This window comes from Corylus avellana, chromosome 9 (genome assembly GCF_965113065.1).
Source record: "Corylus avellana chromosome 9, dhCorAvel1.hap1.2, whole genome shotgun sequence".
Lineage (NCBI taxonomy): Eukaryota > Viridiplantae > Streptophyta > Magnoliopsida > Fagales > Betulaceae > Corylus > Corylus avellana.
This window is the reverse complement of record NC_142498.1, coordinates 5,267,072-5,282,765: the sequence shown is the minus strand read 5'-3', so window position 1 is coordinate 5,282,765 and position 15,694 is coordinate 5,267,072. Positions and strand designations below refer to the sequence as shown.

Sequence of the window (15,694 nt, the reverse complement as noted above, 5' to 3'; positions counted from 1 at the left end):
TAGTTGCTAATTTGAGTTTGTAAAAAACTTGTAATAAAAGTTGTATTAGGTCCGTTTGGATTTGTGATCTCAAAACGTGCGATTTAGAAATGCGATATTTAAAAACACAGTTATGCGCTTGATAAAATAGTTCAACTTTTAAAATGGTACTATCATCAAAGAAATAATATTTTGAAGAAAACAGACTTTCAAATGATACCCAAGTAACACCCATATTGAAGACCCTTTTTATTTTTATTTTATTTTTATCTAGCCATATAAGAAATAATAGCTCATATGCAGATTATCTACAAAGATACCTTGAAGTTATGTAGAAATTGGATAAAAAGGAAAAAAGGACAATGATATCCATCCAATATCTAATCATTTTTGTAGCATTTGGATAAGCATGTCCAAGTAAGCATCGCAACAGGAAACAAGCATGGCTAAAGAAAGAACATGCACCCAACATCTTAACCTACCTCCTCTCCCAATCAAAGAAAAAAGATGAAACCGACAAAATTGACCCTCTCTCTCTCTCTCTCTCTTCCCCATCTTCAATGCCTTTTACATCCAACGTTTGTGATTTCTTGAGTTGTGGGCTCCCCGGAACCAACGATCCCAGCTCCCATCCTCTGGGCCCTTTGTCCTGCACATCAACATCATTTTATTGTGACGACATAAACACCAATTATGACGACAACAACAATAATAACAACGACAATGATTTCTTACGACGGAAGCAGCGGATCGCGGACGCAGTCGAGGCTTGACATCAGCCTGTGAAAACGTACATCACGATGACAATGACAATGATTGATGATGATTATTATGGAAGAGGAACATACATACATACATACATACATATGAACTTACTCTTTGCATACAAGGGAAGATTCACCTATTGTGTCCAGTTTGTCCAGCTCTTCCTGTATGATTATTGATCATAAACTTTTGTGTTAGTTTTGTGGCTTTGTATTTCATGAACAAATTACATGTTGAAATGTATATATATGATGATGATGATGATGATGATGAAAGACGACCTGGATGAAGTTGATTTGGCTATGGAGATTGGATATGGCTGCTGCCATCCTATGCTTCCCAAAGAAACTCCCACAACCTCCTGCTTTTGCGTTTACTTGAGGATGATGATGATGATCATCATCAGGCTGCTCCACCTCTTTTTGCTTTGCTCCTCCCCCTCCTCCTCCTCCTCCTCCTCCTCCTGGAGATGATGATGGCTGCAGCACATCCATCAGAAAGGCTTATTGGGAATGAAAAGAGGAAAGCACAGAGAGAGAGAGAGAGAGATCGAGAGAGAGTTGGAGACATGATTAAAGCTAAAAGTGGACCGAGTATAAAACGTTGAATGATGGAACGTGGAAGCAAGGAAAGTCAATAGTATCGTACAACCAATGAAATGAAGTATCCGGTCAAAAGAGGAAAAATGGATTTTAGTTTCCAATTTTCCAAACACGGCTCTTGAAAAAGAAATTCATTTCCAGACTAGAATGAGGTTATATTCAAAGCTTTTCTCATTAATTACTTATAGCATGTTTCAGATTGTGTTTGAGAAATAGAGCTTTTAAGTAAAAAAATATTTTTTGATAAAAGTTTCATTAAGTTTTTGTTGCCAAAAGTGTGTTTTGGCAATTTTCGAGCATTTTGGATCCTTAAAAACGCTTTCATTTTTTTTTTTTTTATCAAACATGTACTTTTTTTTTTTTTTTTTTTTTTTTTTCAAACGAATTTTTTGAGTGTTAAACGCATTTTTAAGCTCATAAAATGCACACAAAAAGAGGCCCTTATTAGTGAGTTTCTGAATAAGTAATTGTTATAATATTAATTTAAGAGAAATAATTAGACACCATACTTTTATTTTATTGATGTGACACTGTAAATTAGTCACTGTTAAAAAGAAAAAGAAAATTTAAAAGTTAATTGGCAGTGTCACATTAATAAAGTGGAATAAAAGTGTGGTTTCCTAATTTAAATTAATTTTTTCCTAACAACTTAAAAGTTTAATATAAATAATGATTTAACAATAATAAGAATAAGAAGGTGACCACATTACTGCAAAACCTTGATTGTCAACTTCGAATTCTCACACAAATTTGTATAATGATAGCAAATTTCTATCTAATGACAGGGAAGTATGCACTAATTTGTATGTTAAATTGACCTAAAAAGGGGGTTGAAATTGGCCTAATCAGCAGCCAAGCGCCCAACTAGGGCCCAAAGTCAAAGTCAAAACCCCACACATTAGCCGCCACGTCTTTCTCTCTCTCTCTCTCTCTCTGTTTCAGTGCGTGGCGTCTGGCGTGTGAATAAATTCTAATAGTTTTACGTTTTTTGAAAATGATTTTTATTATAATTTCTTTACTCAGAGATTTTTATTGGAATAGACATAATGGAAAATATATTAAGATAGAAAGCGAATATATTAAGATTGAAGATTAATTAATATATATATAAAATAAAATTAGCATTCATTCAATGTTAACAAAAATAAAAAATAAAAATAAAAATAAACAGAAGAAAAGAAACAAAGTAATTGTTTCTTAATATATTTTAATTTTCAACTCAAACACCTATCAAGATAATTGTTTCTTAATAATTAATATGTTTCAATTTTTAAACAAAAATGGATCAATTTGATAACAAACTTAAAAAGCAATTTTTTTTTGTTTTGTTTTTTTTGTTTTCTCTAAAAGAGTCCAAAACTATGTTTTGAGAGAAGTTTGAATTGCCTATTTAAGTTGGATTGATAATAAGACCAAAAGAGGATGACTTTTGAGCAGGAATATGAATAATGCGTGTTATGAGAATGAGTAATTGATCAAGTCAATCTTCTCTTGATAGGGAAAGAAGTTGGGTCAAGCTTCTTCTTCCTTATTTTTGCTAATCAAATGATATATGGAGGTGGCCGAGCCACTCCTTTGGCCTTGGGGGTGGTTTTGGCCACCTCCAAAAACCATTTGTGGGTAGTTGAAATCACCCCAAAGGCCTTGAGTCACCCCTCTTTGGCTAGGAGGTGGGCGAACCGGTTTGGGGGTGGACGAACCACCCCCATGGCCAATGGAATGGTTCGGCCACCCCCGAAACCCAAACATTTTTATTTTTTTTTATTTTTTTCTTTTGGCCTTATGGGGGTGACCGAACCACTCCCTTGGCCATGGGGGTGGTTCGCCCTCCCCCAGACCGGTCATAGGAGTGGTTCGGCCATGCGGTAATTTTGAACTACCGTATGTAAGCCTCGCCCTAGTCAAAATAACATTTGGTTAGCGCAATTAAAATGCTTTAAAGATTTTCTAGCTCAAAGATTATCCAAGAAGTTTATTGAGCTAGTCATTTATTCAAAATATGCTTATTGAAAACGTTTTAGATTGCACGGGAGCAAACACAATAATATAGTACATGTTGCAAATTATTTTTCATCTCATCTCTCAATTATTATTTTTGTAAATTCACCATTAGATTTATAGGATTTACAATCAATTCACCCATCTATTATACTTTGATGGATAAAAAATGGAATGAAAATAATTTTATCATTTTTCATTATAATAACTTAAATTCATAGGGCACCCGAGCAATATAAAGTTATGCTATTTATCATTTTCTTAGTAAATTCAATTAAATTAACAAAAAAAAATTTACCGTTGGAATTTGAAACCAGGACTTCTTTAAAACTCGGCGATTAACTCACGAAAACATTAAATAAAATACTAAAAAAAAAATCGTTAAATTTTTATTAAAAAACGAAAACAAAGAGAGAAACAGAAACTAGCCGTTGGGGGCCCCAAATTCAAACGCATAATCAGAGAGAGAAGCCCCATTAAGTAATATAAATAGCACTCAAAACCTAGAAAGAATCATCATCCTCTTTCTCTAACGCTCCCCCTCTCTTCCTCTCTCCAGAATTCTTTCTCTCCCTGTTAAATCTCTAAGAAACTCCTAATCTTGTTCTTCGTTTTCGTTAGCTTGTTGATCGATTCGTCTGCTTTCTACAATCTGCTTCTTGAATTTGCGATCTCAAGCGTCTTTTAATTTACAATCTGCCTCTTGAAGAGGTATGCTTGCAGATTTGATCAAGAAAGGATCGGGTTTGTGCGAGCGGGACGTGCGCCACTATGTGCGTATCATCCTCCGGAGGGTCTCTATTCTGTGCTTGAAAAAGGTATGGTTCATTGAGATTTTAATTCTTAAACCCGGAAATATCGTCGATGCTGAAAATTCTGTGCCGTTTGTGATCTCTGCTTATTTGCTTCAGTGTTTGTGTTAGTTTTCAGGTTGAAATTTGTTTTATATATTTATTTTATTAGCTTTTCATTTCATGATTCGATGCGGCCTCTGTGATCTCTGCTTTAAAATGGAAACTTTTTGGATTTTTTTTTTTTGGTTGCTTTAGGGCCATCAATTTCAAATTCTTATTAAGTATAAAAGTTCAAGTTTGAGATTAAGGGGAATAATCTTCAAAACAGGGGAAAATCTTGTGATTTAACCTCATCTGAAATCGAGTGTTTTTGTTTATTTTTAATTATTCATGCAGTGGTCTTCAAAATGGGGAATAAATGAGATAATTTAGATTTTGCAAGTGGATAAGTTAATCTGGATTTGTTTGAACTGTTTGATCCAGAAAATATGAAACTTTGGAAGCTTTTGTTTTGTTTTTTTTGTTTTTTTTTTTTCTGATAACTATCTGTGCTTGATAATATGCATCGGTATATATTTTTGAGAACAAAACACAATGGGCATGAACTATTGATTTCTTTTAATCCACATTGCTGCTTCTCTATCAAGTTGAAACATATTCAAATTGATCAATGTTCTCCTTCAAAGCAACACAAAATAAAAAGAAATTAATTTTCTGATTGATTGGCATATTGAGGGCATTTACTATCCGGGAAATGAATTCAGGGAAATGCCATTTTAGGCAGTGCCTTTGATAAGTTATTAAAACATCTGAGTTGATTTGAAAGTTTATTCCTTGAAAATTTTCATTGTTTCATTTTCATTTAATGCTGTGCTGTATTTATATATTTGAGATTTCTGAGTAAAAGACAATGAAGAAATATTAAAATCTCAAAGAATATGCTATCTATGGCGGAGATATGGGGTTTTTCTTTCTTTCTTTCTGTTTTTTTTTTCCTCATCTGTTTTCATTTGTCAATGGTTGATATTTTTTTTTCCCTTTAGTACATTCTAATATACTCTTTGGAGGTTTTTGTTGGATTGTTTTCATAAAGAACCTTAATCAACCGAGTATAATGAATTTCACCCAAGTTTGTTTAAATAATTATCTGATTGTAATTGTATTAGAGAGAGTACATTCTCTCTAATACATATATTGCAGTTATTGGTATAGCTTTTCCTCTGTTTTCCTCTGGTAACTGTAGGAAACGCTGTCGCGCGCACGGTCCTCAAATTGTTTCATTGTGACATATACTAGTGAGCTTTGTGACTCCTCTGCAACATTTTTCAGGAGGCAGAAAACTATTTTGGTTGTGGGTATTGTAGCGTACAATCAGGTCTTCGTTGAGTTAGATTGATGCACAATTACATACAATAATGAATAATGTTAATCTTTCAGGTGGACCAGCGATGTAATATAATAGCTGCAATAAGCATCAAAATTTCGAAGTAGGTCTACTTTCCTTTTTTATTTTCTTTTGGTTTATGATTTCAAAAATTATCACTTGACTGGGTTCTTCCTATTGCAGATAAAGTTTTTGGTCCTGCTAGTCTAACTGAGACACTGTATGAGAAAGGAGTAAAGAATGTTGGGCCTCTCCTTTGATGGGCATCCATGGTAGCACATATCCGTTAATTCATTTATCTTGATTCACTTTTAGTTTTGTCTCTGAATTGAACAATCATTTGATCATATCTTACATTGTAGCAACCATTTTGGCATATAGATAACCTAGCAGTTGGAAGACATACACGATGCGGGGAATAACAGAGAAAGCTGTTAATGATATCTATAGGCATATCACGAATGTAAGCTCTATCCGAACATAATATTATTGTTTCCTTGAATCTGGACTCTTGTTGAGAAACCTTCACCTGCTGCTTAAATTTCTTCTATCGCTCTTTACATAAAAAAATTTCTTCTGATGCTCTTAGTAAGTCTGGTGACTTTAGTGGCTCTTAATTTCTTTTGATGCTCTTACGTAAGTCTGGTAACTCATTCCCTGTCTTCACACACAAGTGAAAGTACTCTTTATCTGATCATTTTGTATCATAGATGATACTTAGGTTATGACTAAACATGGAGATTGTACCTCCGTCCATATTTTGTTAATAAAATCATCTGATTTTCACCTCAAAATGCAATTAGGGGGTGGTTCGGCCACCCCCAATGGCCAAAATAGGGGTGGCCGGCCACCCCTATTGGCCAAAAATGGGGGTGGCCAAACCACCCCCAAGGCCATTGGGGGTGGTTCGGCCACCCCCTAATTGCAAAAAATGGTGAAAATCTGTTTTATTAACGAAGAAATGGATGGAGGTACCATTTTAGTATTTAGCCATAATTAGGTATCATCAATTAGGTATCATCTTTGATACAAAATGAAACCTAGGTGAAAAAAAATAAAGGCATTAAAATTCAGGTACCAAAAGGGTATTTAACCCTATTGTTAATCTGCAAAACTTTGTTGATCTAATTAGAAGTGAAAAAGCTTCACAGACACATTCAGATGGTGCTAGGCATAGGGAAGGACGCCATATTAACCTCAGCTTGATGACACTCGCAACAGTAATCAGAAAGTTTAGGTAAGGATGCTATACTATAGCATACTTTTATATGGAGAGATAGTCTACACATTTTAAAGCCTGCTTTCATCTTAAATATTTGCTTGTCTGTATTGATATTTTATGCACATTTTCCTTGGACAATTTTACATGTTACAAAGAGGGCTCTAGAAAAGAAAAACACATCTTCCTACCAGAGATTGAAAAAGGTTTGTCTTTTCTAGGTTCTTCATCAACCTTAGCTAGGTTGTGCCTAACTTCCGGGAGGTTCTTCTTCCTGTTGTTTTTCTATCTTTGCTAGGTCTTGCCTATTTCTTTCTTTTCTCTTCTGGAAGGCCTCTCTAAGCTCTTTAATGCTTCTGCATTTTTGATAGGTGTCAACTTCCTCAAGTTTTATAGTGTGACATTTTTCTGTTTATTCTACTGTCCTTTTAAACATAAATCTCTGGAGATTCTTACTGAAAATCACAATGTTTTCTTTGGTTAGCTCATCATCCAAGTTTTGGATGGAGATCTTTTCTAGGGGTATGTATGTCTTTAGGAGTCAGGTTTGAGGTGCTATTACGTAATACTTCTTCATCTTGATGTAGAAACAAAGGTTTCGGTGAGACATTCCTTTTAGGGAAAAGATTTGGAAAACTCCAAATGGGGGGGGTTTTCGGGAGATCTAAGTTCTCCAGTATTAACCCTACTGTACGTATGGCTAAAGTCTTTCTGTTGAGTTCTCATAATGATTTCTTCATTTACCTAGCAATTGTTTCTCAATAGTTCCCCATCTAGTATCAATCAAAAGACAGGTAACTAACACATATTCTTGAGGAGCATGTAATCCTTGAATTCGAGCCTGGAAAGAGCTGAATGTAAAGAATTTAAATCCTTCTTAGCTTTCTCTTTTATCCAGTTCATATCAAAAAGTGAGATACGTTCTAAGGTGCTAGTAACAGCATGCACTCATTCTTTACGGGTCATCTCATAGAGCTTGGTGCTAGCAACAGAATTCTTAACAGACTTCGTCACCATCATTCTCTCAATTCTCAAAGGTGGTATACTAGTCTTAAAGCCATTCTTGTCTAGGTCATCTAGGTCATCATTAGTAATTCTACTAAATGAGGTTCCTTTTGTCTTGATACCTTGGGAGGTATACTTGCATTTTCCTATGAATCTGCAAGTCTGTCTTATGTCTCCTAAGCCTTGAGTGTAATCCTTCTTGGTTTCTCTAATGATCTGATCCTTAAAGTGTCAGTAAGGGTTCTCGTAATTTGTTATATGGCAGTTCCTAACCCCGTATTGATATTATTAACTATCTCATTCTTTCTTCTAGTCTGATTATCTAAAAGTTTCTTTTGGTTTTCTAGAACCGATGTTCCAAATTCTTTTAGATCTTTGACTAAATTCTCAAGGGTGTTTAGACAACTAGTAATTTGACTATTACTACTGCAAACTTCTCTGGAAAGTTTCTCAATGGCTCTTTTGTTCTCAATATCAGAGAGATTCTCTAATTGATTCTTAAGAAGACTCTCAACGACGTCGTGGGGATCGTCGGAGGGAACTTCCGCGAGTCCGGACTGTCGATGAGGTCTTAAGATGCATTTGAGGGAGGGATAGCTTATATAGCCTTGAGGGGCCGTATATGTCTAACCAAAAGGGTTTTAAGATACCTCCGAGGGACAGAACTTACCCTGTCTTGGAGGCAAGGTCTTCGGGACCATTGGAGTGAACAGCCATGGATCCGAACTGCCGTTATGTCTTAGAATACATCTGAGGGAGGAAAGGCGTATACATCCTAGAGGGGTAGTACGTGTCTAACTGACATGGTCTTAAGATACCTCCAAGGGACAGGGTCACATTGTCTCTGCAACAAGCTCTTGGGGATCGTCGGAGCCAACCACCACGAATCCAGATGGCTGAAGACGTCTTAAGATCCTCAAAGGGTAGTATGTGACTAATTGAGGGACATAACTTACCCTGTCTCGGGGGCAAGGTCTTCAGGACCATTGGAGTGAACAACCATGGATCCGAACTGCTGTTGAGGTATTAGGATACCTCTTAGGGAGGAAAGGCATATACGTCCTAGAGGGGCAATACGTGTCTAACCGACATGGTCTTAAGATACCTCAGAAGGACAGGACCTACACTGTCTCTGCAGCAAGCTCTTTGGGATAGCCGGAGCGAACCACCACGAATCCAGACGGCCGAAGACATCTTAAGGTGCCTTCCCTCCTACAGATACCTCTAATGGAGGAAAGACGTATACGTCCTCGAACTAATCGACATGGTCTTAAGTTATGTCTGACCAAAAGGGTCTTAAGATACCTCCAAGGGACATAACTTACCATGTCTCGGCGGCAAGGTCTTCGGAACCATTGGAGTGAACATCCATGGATCCGAACTGCCATTAAGGTCTTAGGATACCTCTGAAGGAGGAAAGGCGTTTATGTCCTAGATGGGCAGTACGTGTCTAATCGACATGGTGTTAAGATACCTCCGAGGGATAGGACCTACACTGTCTCTACAACAAGCTCTTGGGGATCGTCAGAGCGAACCACCACGAATCCAGATGGCCGAAGACTTCTTAAGGTGCCTTCCCTCCTCCTACAGATACCTCTAATGGAGGAAAGGCGTATACTTCCTCGAAGGGTAGTACGTGACTAATCGACATAGTCTTAAGATACCTCATTGGGTAGGAAGGTTTATACATCCTCGAGGGGTAGTATATATGTAACCAACTTGGTCTTAAGATACCTTCGAGGGCTACACACCATCTATGTGGCAAGGTCTTGCGGGCTGTCAGAGTGAACTGTCGTGGATCTGGACTCCCGTTGAGGTCTTAGGATATTTTTAAGGGAGGGAAGGCTACACGTCATCGAGGGATTGTACGTGTGGTTATAAGATACCTCCGAGGGCCAAGACTTACACTATTATTGCGGCTAGGTCTTGGGGACCGTTGGAGCGAACCACCCCAAATTCGGACGGCAGATGACGTCTTAAGACGTCTCCGAGGGAGGGAGGGCTTATACAGCCTTGAGGGGTAGTATGAACTGAAAAAGTCTTAAGATACTTCTTTGGGACAGGACATACCCTGTCTCGGCTGCAAGGTCTTGGGATACGTTAGAGTGAATTGTCGAGGATCCGAATTGCCAAGTATCCAGACTGCCGATGAGGACTTAGGATACATCCAAGGGAGGGAAGGCGTATACATCCTTGAAGGGTAGTATGTGTCTAACCGACATGGTCTTAAGATACCTTTGAGGGACGAGACTTACCTCATCTATGCGACAAGGTCTTGGGATCGTCAGAGTGAAGTGCCGTTGCTTCGGACTGCTGTTGAGGTTTTAGGATACCTCCGAGGGAAGGAAGGCCTTGGGGACCGTCGGAGTGAATTACCCCAAATCCGGACGGCCGGGGATGTGCGTGTCTAACCGACATGGTCATAAGATACCTCCAAGGGATAGGACTTGCACCGTCTCAGCGAGAAGGTCTTGGGGACCGTCGGAGCGAACCAGCCCGAATTCGGATGGCTGATGATGTCTTAAGATACCTCAAGGGTTAGAGGGCATATTCGACCTCGAGCAGTAGGACGTGTCTAACCGACAAGGTCTTAAGATACTAATCTAGGACAGGACATACCCCGTTTTGGTAGCAAGGTCTTAGGGACCGTTAGAGTCAACTGTCGAGGATTCTAATTGCCAAGGATCTAGAGTTCCGATGAGGACCTAGGATACCTCTTAGGGAAAGAAATGTATACATCCTCAAGGGGAAATATGTGATTAACTGACATGGTCTTAAGAATACCTCCAAGGGACAAGACGTGCCTTGTCTTTGCGGAAAATTCTTGGGGATTGTCGGAGCGAACTACCAAGGTTCTAGACTGCTAATGAGGACTTAGGATACCTCTGAGGGAGGGAAGGCATATACGCCCTCGAGGGAAACACGTGTGTAATCGACTTGGTCTTCAAATACCTTCGAGGGATAGGACTTACGTCGTCTCTACGGCAAGGTCATGGGGATCGTAGAAGTGAAATGGTGTGGATCCGAACTGCCATTGAGGTTTTAGGATACCTCTAAGGGAGGGATGGCAAATACGTTCTTGAGGGTTTGTACATGTCTAACGGACATGGTCATATGATACCTTCGAGGGACTAGCTTTACACCGTCCTTATGGCAAGGACTTGGGAACCGTCAAAGCGAACCACCCCAAATCTGAACGGCCGATAATGTCTTAAGATGCCTCAAAGGGAGATTTAGGGCTTATACGGCCTTGAGGGGCAGTACGTGTCTAACCGATATGGTCTTAAGTTAGCTTCGTGGGATAGGACTCACTCCGTCTCTGTAGCAAGGTCTTCGGGATTGTCAAAGTGAACTGCACCGTATCTGGATGACCGATGAGGTCTTAAGATGCCTCTGAGGGAGGGAAGGCTTATACGGCCTCGAAGGATAGGAATTACACCGTCTTTGCAGTAAGGTCTTGGGGACTATCGAAGTGAACTACATCAAATCTACACGATTGATGAGGTCTTAAGATGCCTTCGAGGGAGGGAGGGCTTATACGGCCTCGAAGGACACTATGTGTCTAACCGATAACGTCTTAAGATACTTCTCTAGGACAGGACATTCTCCTTCTCAGCAGCAAGCTCTTGTGGACCTACAATCCAGACTACCCATGAGAACTTAGGATACTTTCGTGGGAAGGAAGGTGTATACGTCCTTGAAGGGCAGTACGTGACAAAAAGACTTGGTCTTAAGATACCTCTGAGGGACAAGACTTACCTTGTCTCTAAGGCAAGGTCTTGGGGACCATCAGAGCAAACTACCGAGGATACGAGCGGTTGATGAGGTCTTAAGATACCTCATTGGGAGGGAAGGTTTATACGTCCACGAGGGGTAATACATGTGTAACCTAATTGGTTTTAAGATACCTCCAAAGGACAGGACTTACACCATCTCTACGACGAGTTCTTGATAATCGTCGGATTGAACCGCCATGGATCTGAACTCCCGTTGAGGTCTTAGGACACCTTTGAGGGAGGGAAGGTGCATAAGTCCTCGAGGGGACCGTTAGAGCAAACTACATACGATACGGGTGGTTCAAGAATAAGGAGACCTACAGGAAGCCACATTCTCAAAACTATTATGTATAGCGGCATCTGAAAAATTTAAAGGAAAAATGGGTGAGTTCAACAACTCAGTAAATAGCCACAACACCAAGATGCTAAAAAAAAAACATGCTCAGCAGATTTTATGACATAATCTCAGTTATGCTCAAATAATAAAATAATTGACAATTAATGCAAGAATAGTAAGTAAGTTATGAGATGTGCAAACACTTCCTTTTTACTTTTCTTTCAAAACTACTGTTTTACTCTTTTGACCCGACACCACAAATTTACCGTGAGCGGGGCGCACGTTGGCTTGTCCCGAAGGACCTATATGCTCATCCCTCTCGTAACCGTCTTTCGGTGTGCTTGCCATGCTACCCTATGCAGTACCGATCGTCACTATAATCGTGTCTCGGGTTAAACATTCATATGTATGAATGCACATATAACATTTTATATGATTTGTAAGCTCATCTGTAACTGTATGCTATGCCATGAACTTTGATTGAATAAATGTATGTGCAACATTGTTTTGTGTGTATATAAATTTATATGTAGCATTATTGGGGATTGGAAATTGGATATCATAAGGATTTTTGGATATGATGTTATATGCTTACACATGGGGTCCGTACACACACACACACACACACACATATGGGTATTTTATTTAAAATTTAGACTAAAACTTTAATGTACTCTTCTAAGTTCACCTTTGCAATTTATTTAGGTTAAAGGACGACTCGACTCAACCCAACATCAAATCCAAGTAAGGGGACACAACATCAAAAACCACAACAAATGTTGGGGATTTTATGAAGAATCCACTTACATGATTTTTAATTTCACTTCCTTTTATATTTTAATGCAAAGTTTTATTCAATCATATACCATGGTGTAAGAATTTTATGTATAACCATGACAATGATTATAAATGAAAAGAGCTCTCAAAGTTCGTGGCATAGCATACAGTTACAGATGAGCTTACAGATCATATGAAATGTTATAAATGTTTAACCCGAGACGGTTACGAGAGGGTGTGTGCTACCGGCCAGGTGGCCTTCACCTAAGGAAGTTCCCAACCTGGTAGCTCTCCCTTGTGATGACAGGATGAGCATAAGGACCTATTGTGATGTCGGGTCAAACAGTAGTTTTGAAAGAAATGTAAAAAGGAAGTGTTTGCATCTCATAACTTACTTACTATTCTTGCATTAATTGTCAATTATTTTATTATTTGAGCATAACTGAGATTATGTCATGAAATCTACTTGGCATGTATTTTTTTAGCATTGTGGTACTTACTGAGTTGTCGAACTCACCCCTTTTCCCTTTAAATTTTTCAGATGCCACTATACATAGTAGTTTTGAGAATGAGGCTTCCCGTAGGTGTCCGATCAAATGGCCTTATGCCTAGGACACATGGACCTATTGCTTTGCGGAGCCGTAGGAATTTTAGGGCCTGGGAGTCCAATAGGTTGCAAGGATCAAGTCATCGCTGTGCAAACTTTTGGTTTTTTGTAGACTGCACAATTTTTGTTATTTTGTATATAGGAGGACATTTGACGCATGAGAATGCTATAACCTCCCTATTGTTGTCACTTTAGGTTATGCCTCCTAGCAAGGCTTATAATATTATTTTTGGATTCCCAGCTCATATGTATACAAAATCTTATAAATGTTCATATTAAAACACTCATTTTATATAACTGTTGCTCTTCCTATCTTTCCTTGGTTTAGTATTATGATATCTAATAATTATATTCCTTAATTGTTGCGATTTCCTTTTAAGTTCGCGTTTCCCCTATTCACCTTAATCGGGGGCGTGAGAAGTGTGGTATCAGAGCCAAGTCAAACTTAGCCTTTTTTTAAAAAAACCTAGGAAATAATGTGAAAACCCAGGCTTAAGTTAGATTGCATCACTACGCTTATGGTTTAAATTTTTTTTGCAAGTAGTTAAATACGAAACTCTAATTTTTGGCACGTTACGCTTCGAGTTACTCCACATTCCTCTATTCGATGGGAAGCGAGATCCTATGGAGTGCAAAAATTGGCTGACCGACGTGGAAGAAATTTTGCTACTCGCAGGTTGCACGGAAGAGCAAAAAGTACAATACACTGCTTATGGACTGTCAGGTGAAGCCAGGCACTGGTGGACTGGCAAGAAGGTATTACTGATTCAAGAACTAGGCAGAGAGGAAGCAATCTCTTGGCTGCGATTTCAAAAAGAATTTCTCCAGCAATATTTTCCCAAAATACTCAAAGATGCGAAGGCTCGAGAATTCATGAACCTCACCGAGGGAAATATGACAGTTGCCCAATATGTTGGCCGCTTCAATGAATTGGCTCGCTTTGCTCCCTACTTGGTGGCGAATGAACAAAATCGAGTAAGGAAGTTTGAACAGGGTCTCAACCCACGAATCCATGAACGTGTTGTATGCTTTGAAATTCGAGATTTTGTGGAATTAGTCAACAAGGCCTCCCTAGCTGAGGAGAGTGTGAAGAGAAATGCTTTGGCAATGGCAGTAATACGAAAGAGAGCTGCACCCCCACCAAATCGAAAACCAAGCTGGATGGAAACAAAGATCGAATGGAAATAATCAGGGAGTCAAACCCATGGGGAATGGACCAAGTTCAGCCATCGGCGCGCCCTGTCCAAAATGTCAACGCCCTCACTACGGACTATGTCGTACGGGGACTAACATGTGCTACCGATGCGGTGAAGCCGGTCACTTTGCACGGGATTGCCCAAAGGCAAAAGGAGGTGCTGCATCACTACAGGCAGGGAATAATCGCAGACCACCCACTCAAGCCAGGGTTTATGCCCTCACACCTGGTGAAGCAGAAACGGAGAATGGAGTAGTCATAGGTATTCTACCTCTCTTTATTGGCAAGGTTGTGGTTTTATTCGATTCTGGAGCTACTCATTCTTTTATATCAGCTAAGTATGCTAGAAGATTTTGTATTAATGTAGAACCAATGGAAATAGGAGTACTAGTATCTACCCCGATAGGCAAATCAGTGTTATGTAGGAAAATAGTCTTGGGTTGCCCAATTCTTATTGAGGGAAGAACCCTCACGGCTAATTTGATAGTATTTGATATGGAAGGATTCAATATTATCCTCGAAATGGATTAGTTATCAAACAATCATGCTATCATTGATTGCCACAACAAAGAGATAATTTTCAGATTACCAGCTGACTCTGAATTCAAATTTGTGGGAACCAAGGTGGACGCTACTCCACAACTAATCTTAGTGACACAGGCCAAGCAATTATTACTAGAGGGATGTCAAGTCTACCTGGCATACTTAAAGGAGTCGCCTCATGAAGAGAAAAGAATGGAGGAGATACCCGTGGTGCAAGAATTTCTTGATGTCTTTCCAGAAGACTTTCTAGGACTCCCTCCTGATAGAGAGATAGAATTTTGAATTGATTTAATTCTAGGAGTTGCTCCAATATCCAAGGCACCCTACAGGATGGAACCAGCATAATTAAAAGAATTGAAGATCCAGTTACAAGAATTGTTAGACAAAGGATTCATTTGCCCTAGCGTATCGCCATGGGGAGCGCCTGTGGTCTTTGTGAAAAAGAAAGATGGTACTTTCCAGATGTGTATTGACTATCGGGAACTTAACAAAATCACCATAAAAAATAGATATCCACTACCTTTCATAGACGATTTGTTCGACCAGTTGAAGGGTGCTCTGATTTTCTCAAAGATCGACCTTCGTTCGGGGTATCACCAGTTGAGGATAAGGAGGGAAGATATTTCTAAGACGGCTTTCCGCACCCGATATGGCCATTATGAGTATTTGGCAATGCCATTTGGGTTAGCTAACACCCCAGCAGTATTCATGGA

At 39.1% G+C, this 15,694-nt stretch overlaps 1 protein-coding gene, 1 long non-coding RNA gene and 1 pseudogene across 3 annotated transcripts; 2 read left to right on the top strand and 1 right to left on the bottom strand.

The window, feature by feature from the left end:
• Positions 1-347: 347 nt before the first annotated feature.
• LOC132190370 (guanine nucleotide-binding protein subunit gamma 1) lies at positions 348-1,361 on the bottom strand. The gene is made up of 4 exons (XM_059605342.2): positions 1,026-1,361; positions 856-908; positions 715-759; positions 348-628 (listed from the first exon to the last, which is right to left on the bottom strand). The coding sequence occupies exons 1-4, from the start codon at positions 1,236-1,238 to the stop codon at positions 547-549; spliced, it is 393 nt and encodes a 130-aa protein (XP_059461325.2). The 5' UTR covers positions 1,239-1,361; the 3' UTR covers positions 348-546.
• Positions 1,362-3,893: 2,532 nt separating this feature from the next.
• LOC132190668 (uncharacterized) lies at positions 3,894-12,851 on the top strand. 2 transcript variants are annotated; one of them, XR_015909143.1, is made up of 6 exons: positions 3,894-4,162; positions 5,576-5,625; positions 5,706-5,794; positions 5,904-5,985; positions 6,674-6,759; positions 12,565-12,851. It is a non-coding gene; the product is annotated as an uncharacterized LOC132190668 (long non-coding RNA). The 2 variants fall into 2 exon arrangements; XR_015909142.1 differs by having other exon boundaries at positions 5,885-5,985.
• Positions 12,852-13,253: 402 nt separating this feature from the next.
• On the top strand, positions 13,254-14,969 carry LOC132190760 (uncharacterized; annotated as a pseudogene).
• The last annotated feature ends 725 nt before the right edge of the window (positions 14,970-15,694 follow it).

Coding starts and splice junctions, on each gene's coding strand:
- LOC132190370 (XM_059605342.2), bottom strand. CDS start 1,238: ATGGATGTGCTGCAGCCATCATCATCTCCAGGAGGAGGAGGAGGAGGA. Junction 760..855: donor TCTTCCCTTGTATGCAAAGA/GTAAGTTCATAT, acceptor ACGTTTTCACAG/GCTGATGTCAAGCCTCGACT. Junction 629..714: donor CGCGATCCGCTGCTTCCGTC/GTAAGAAATCAT, acceptor GTTGATGTGCAG/GACAAAGGGCCCAGAGGATG.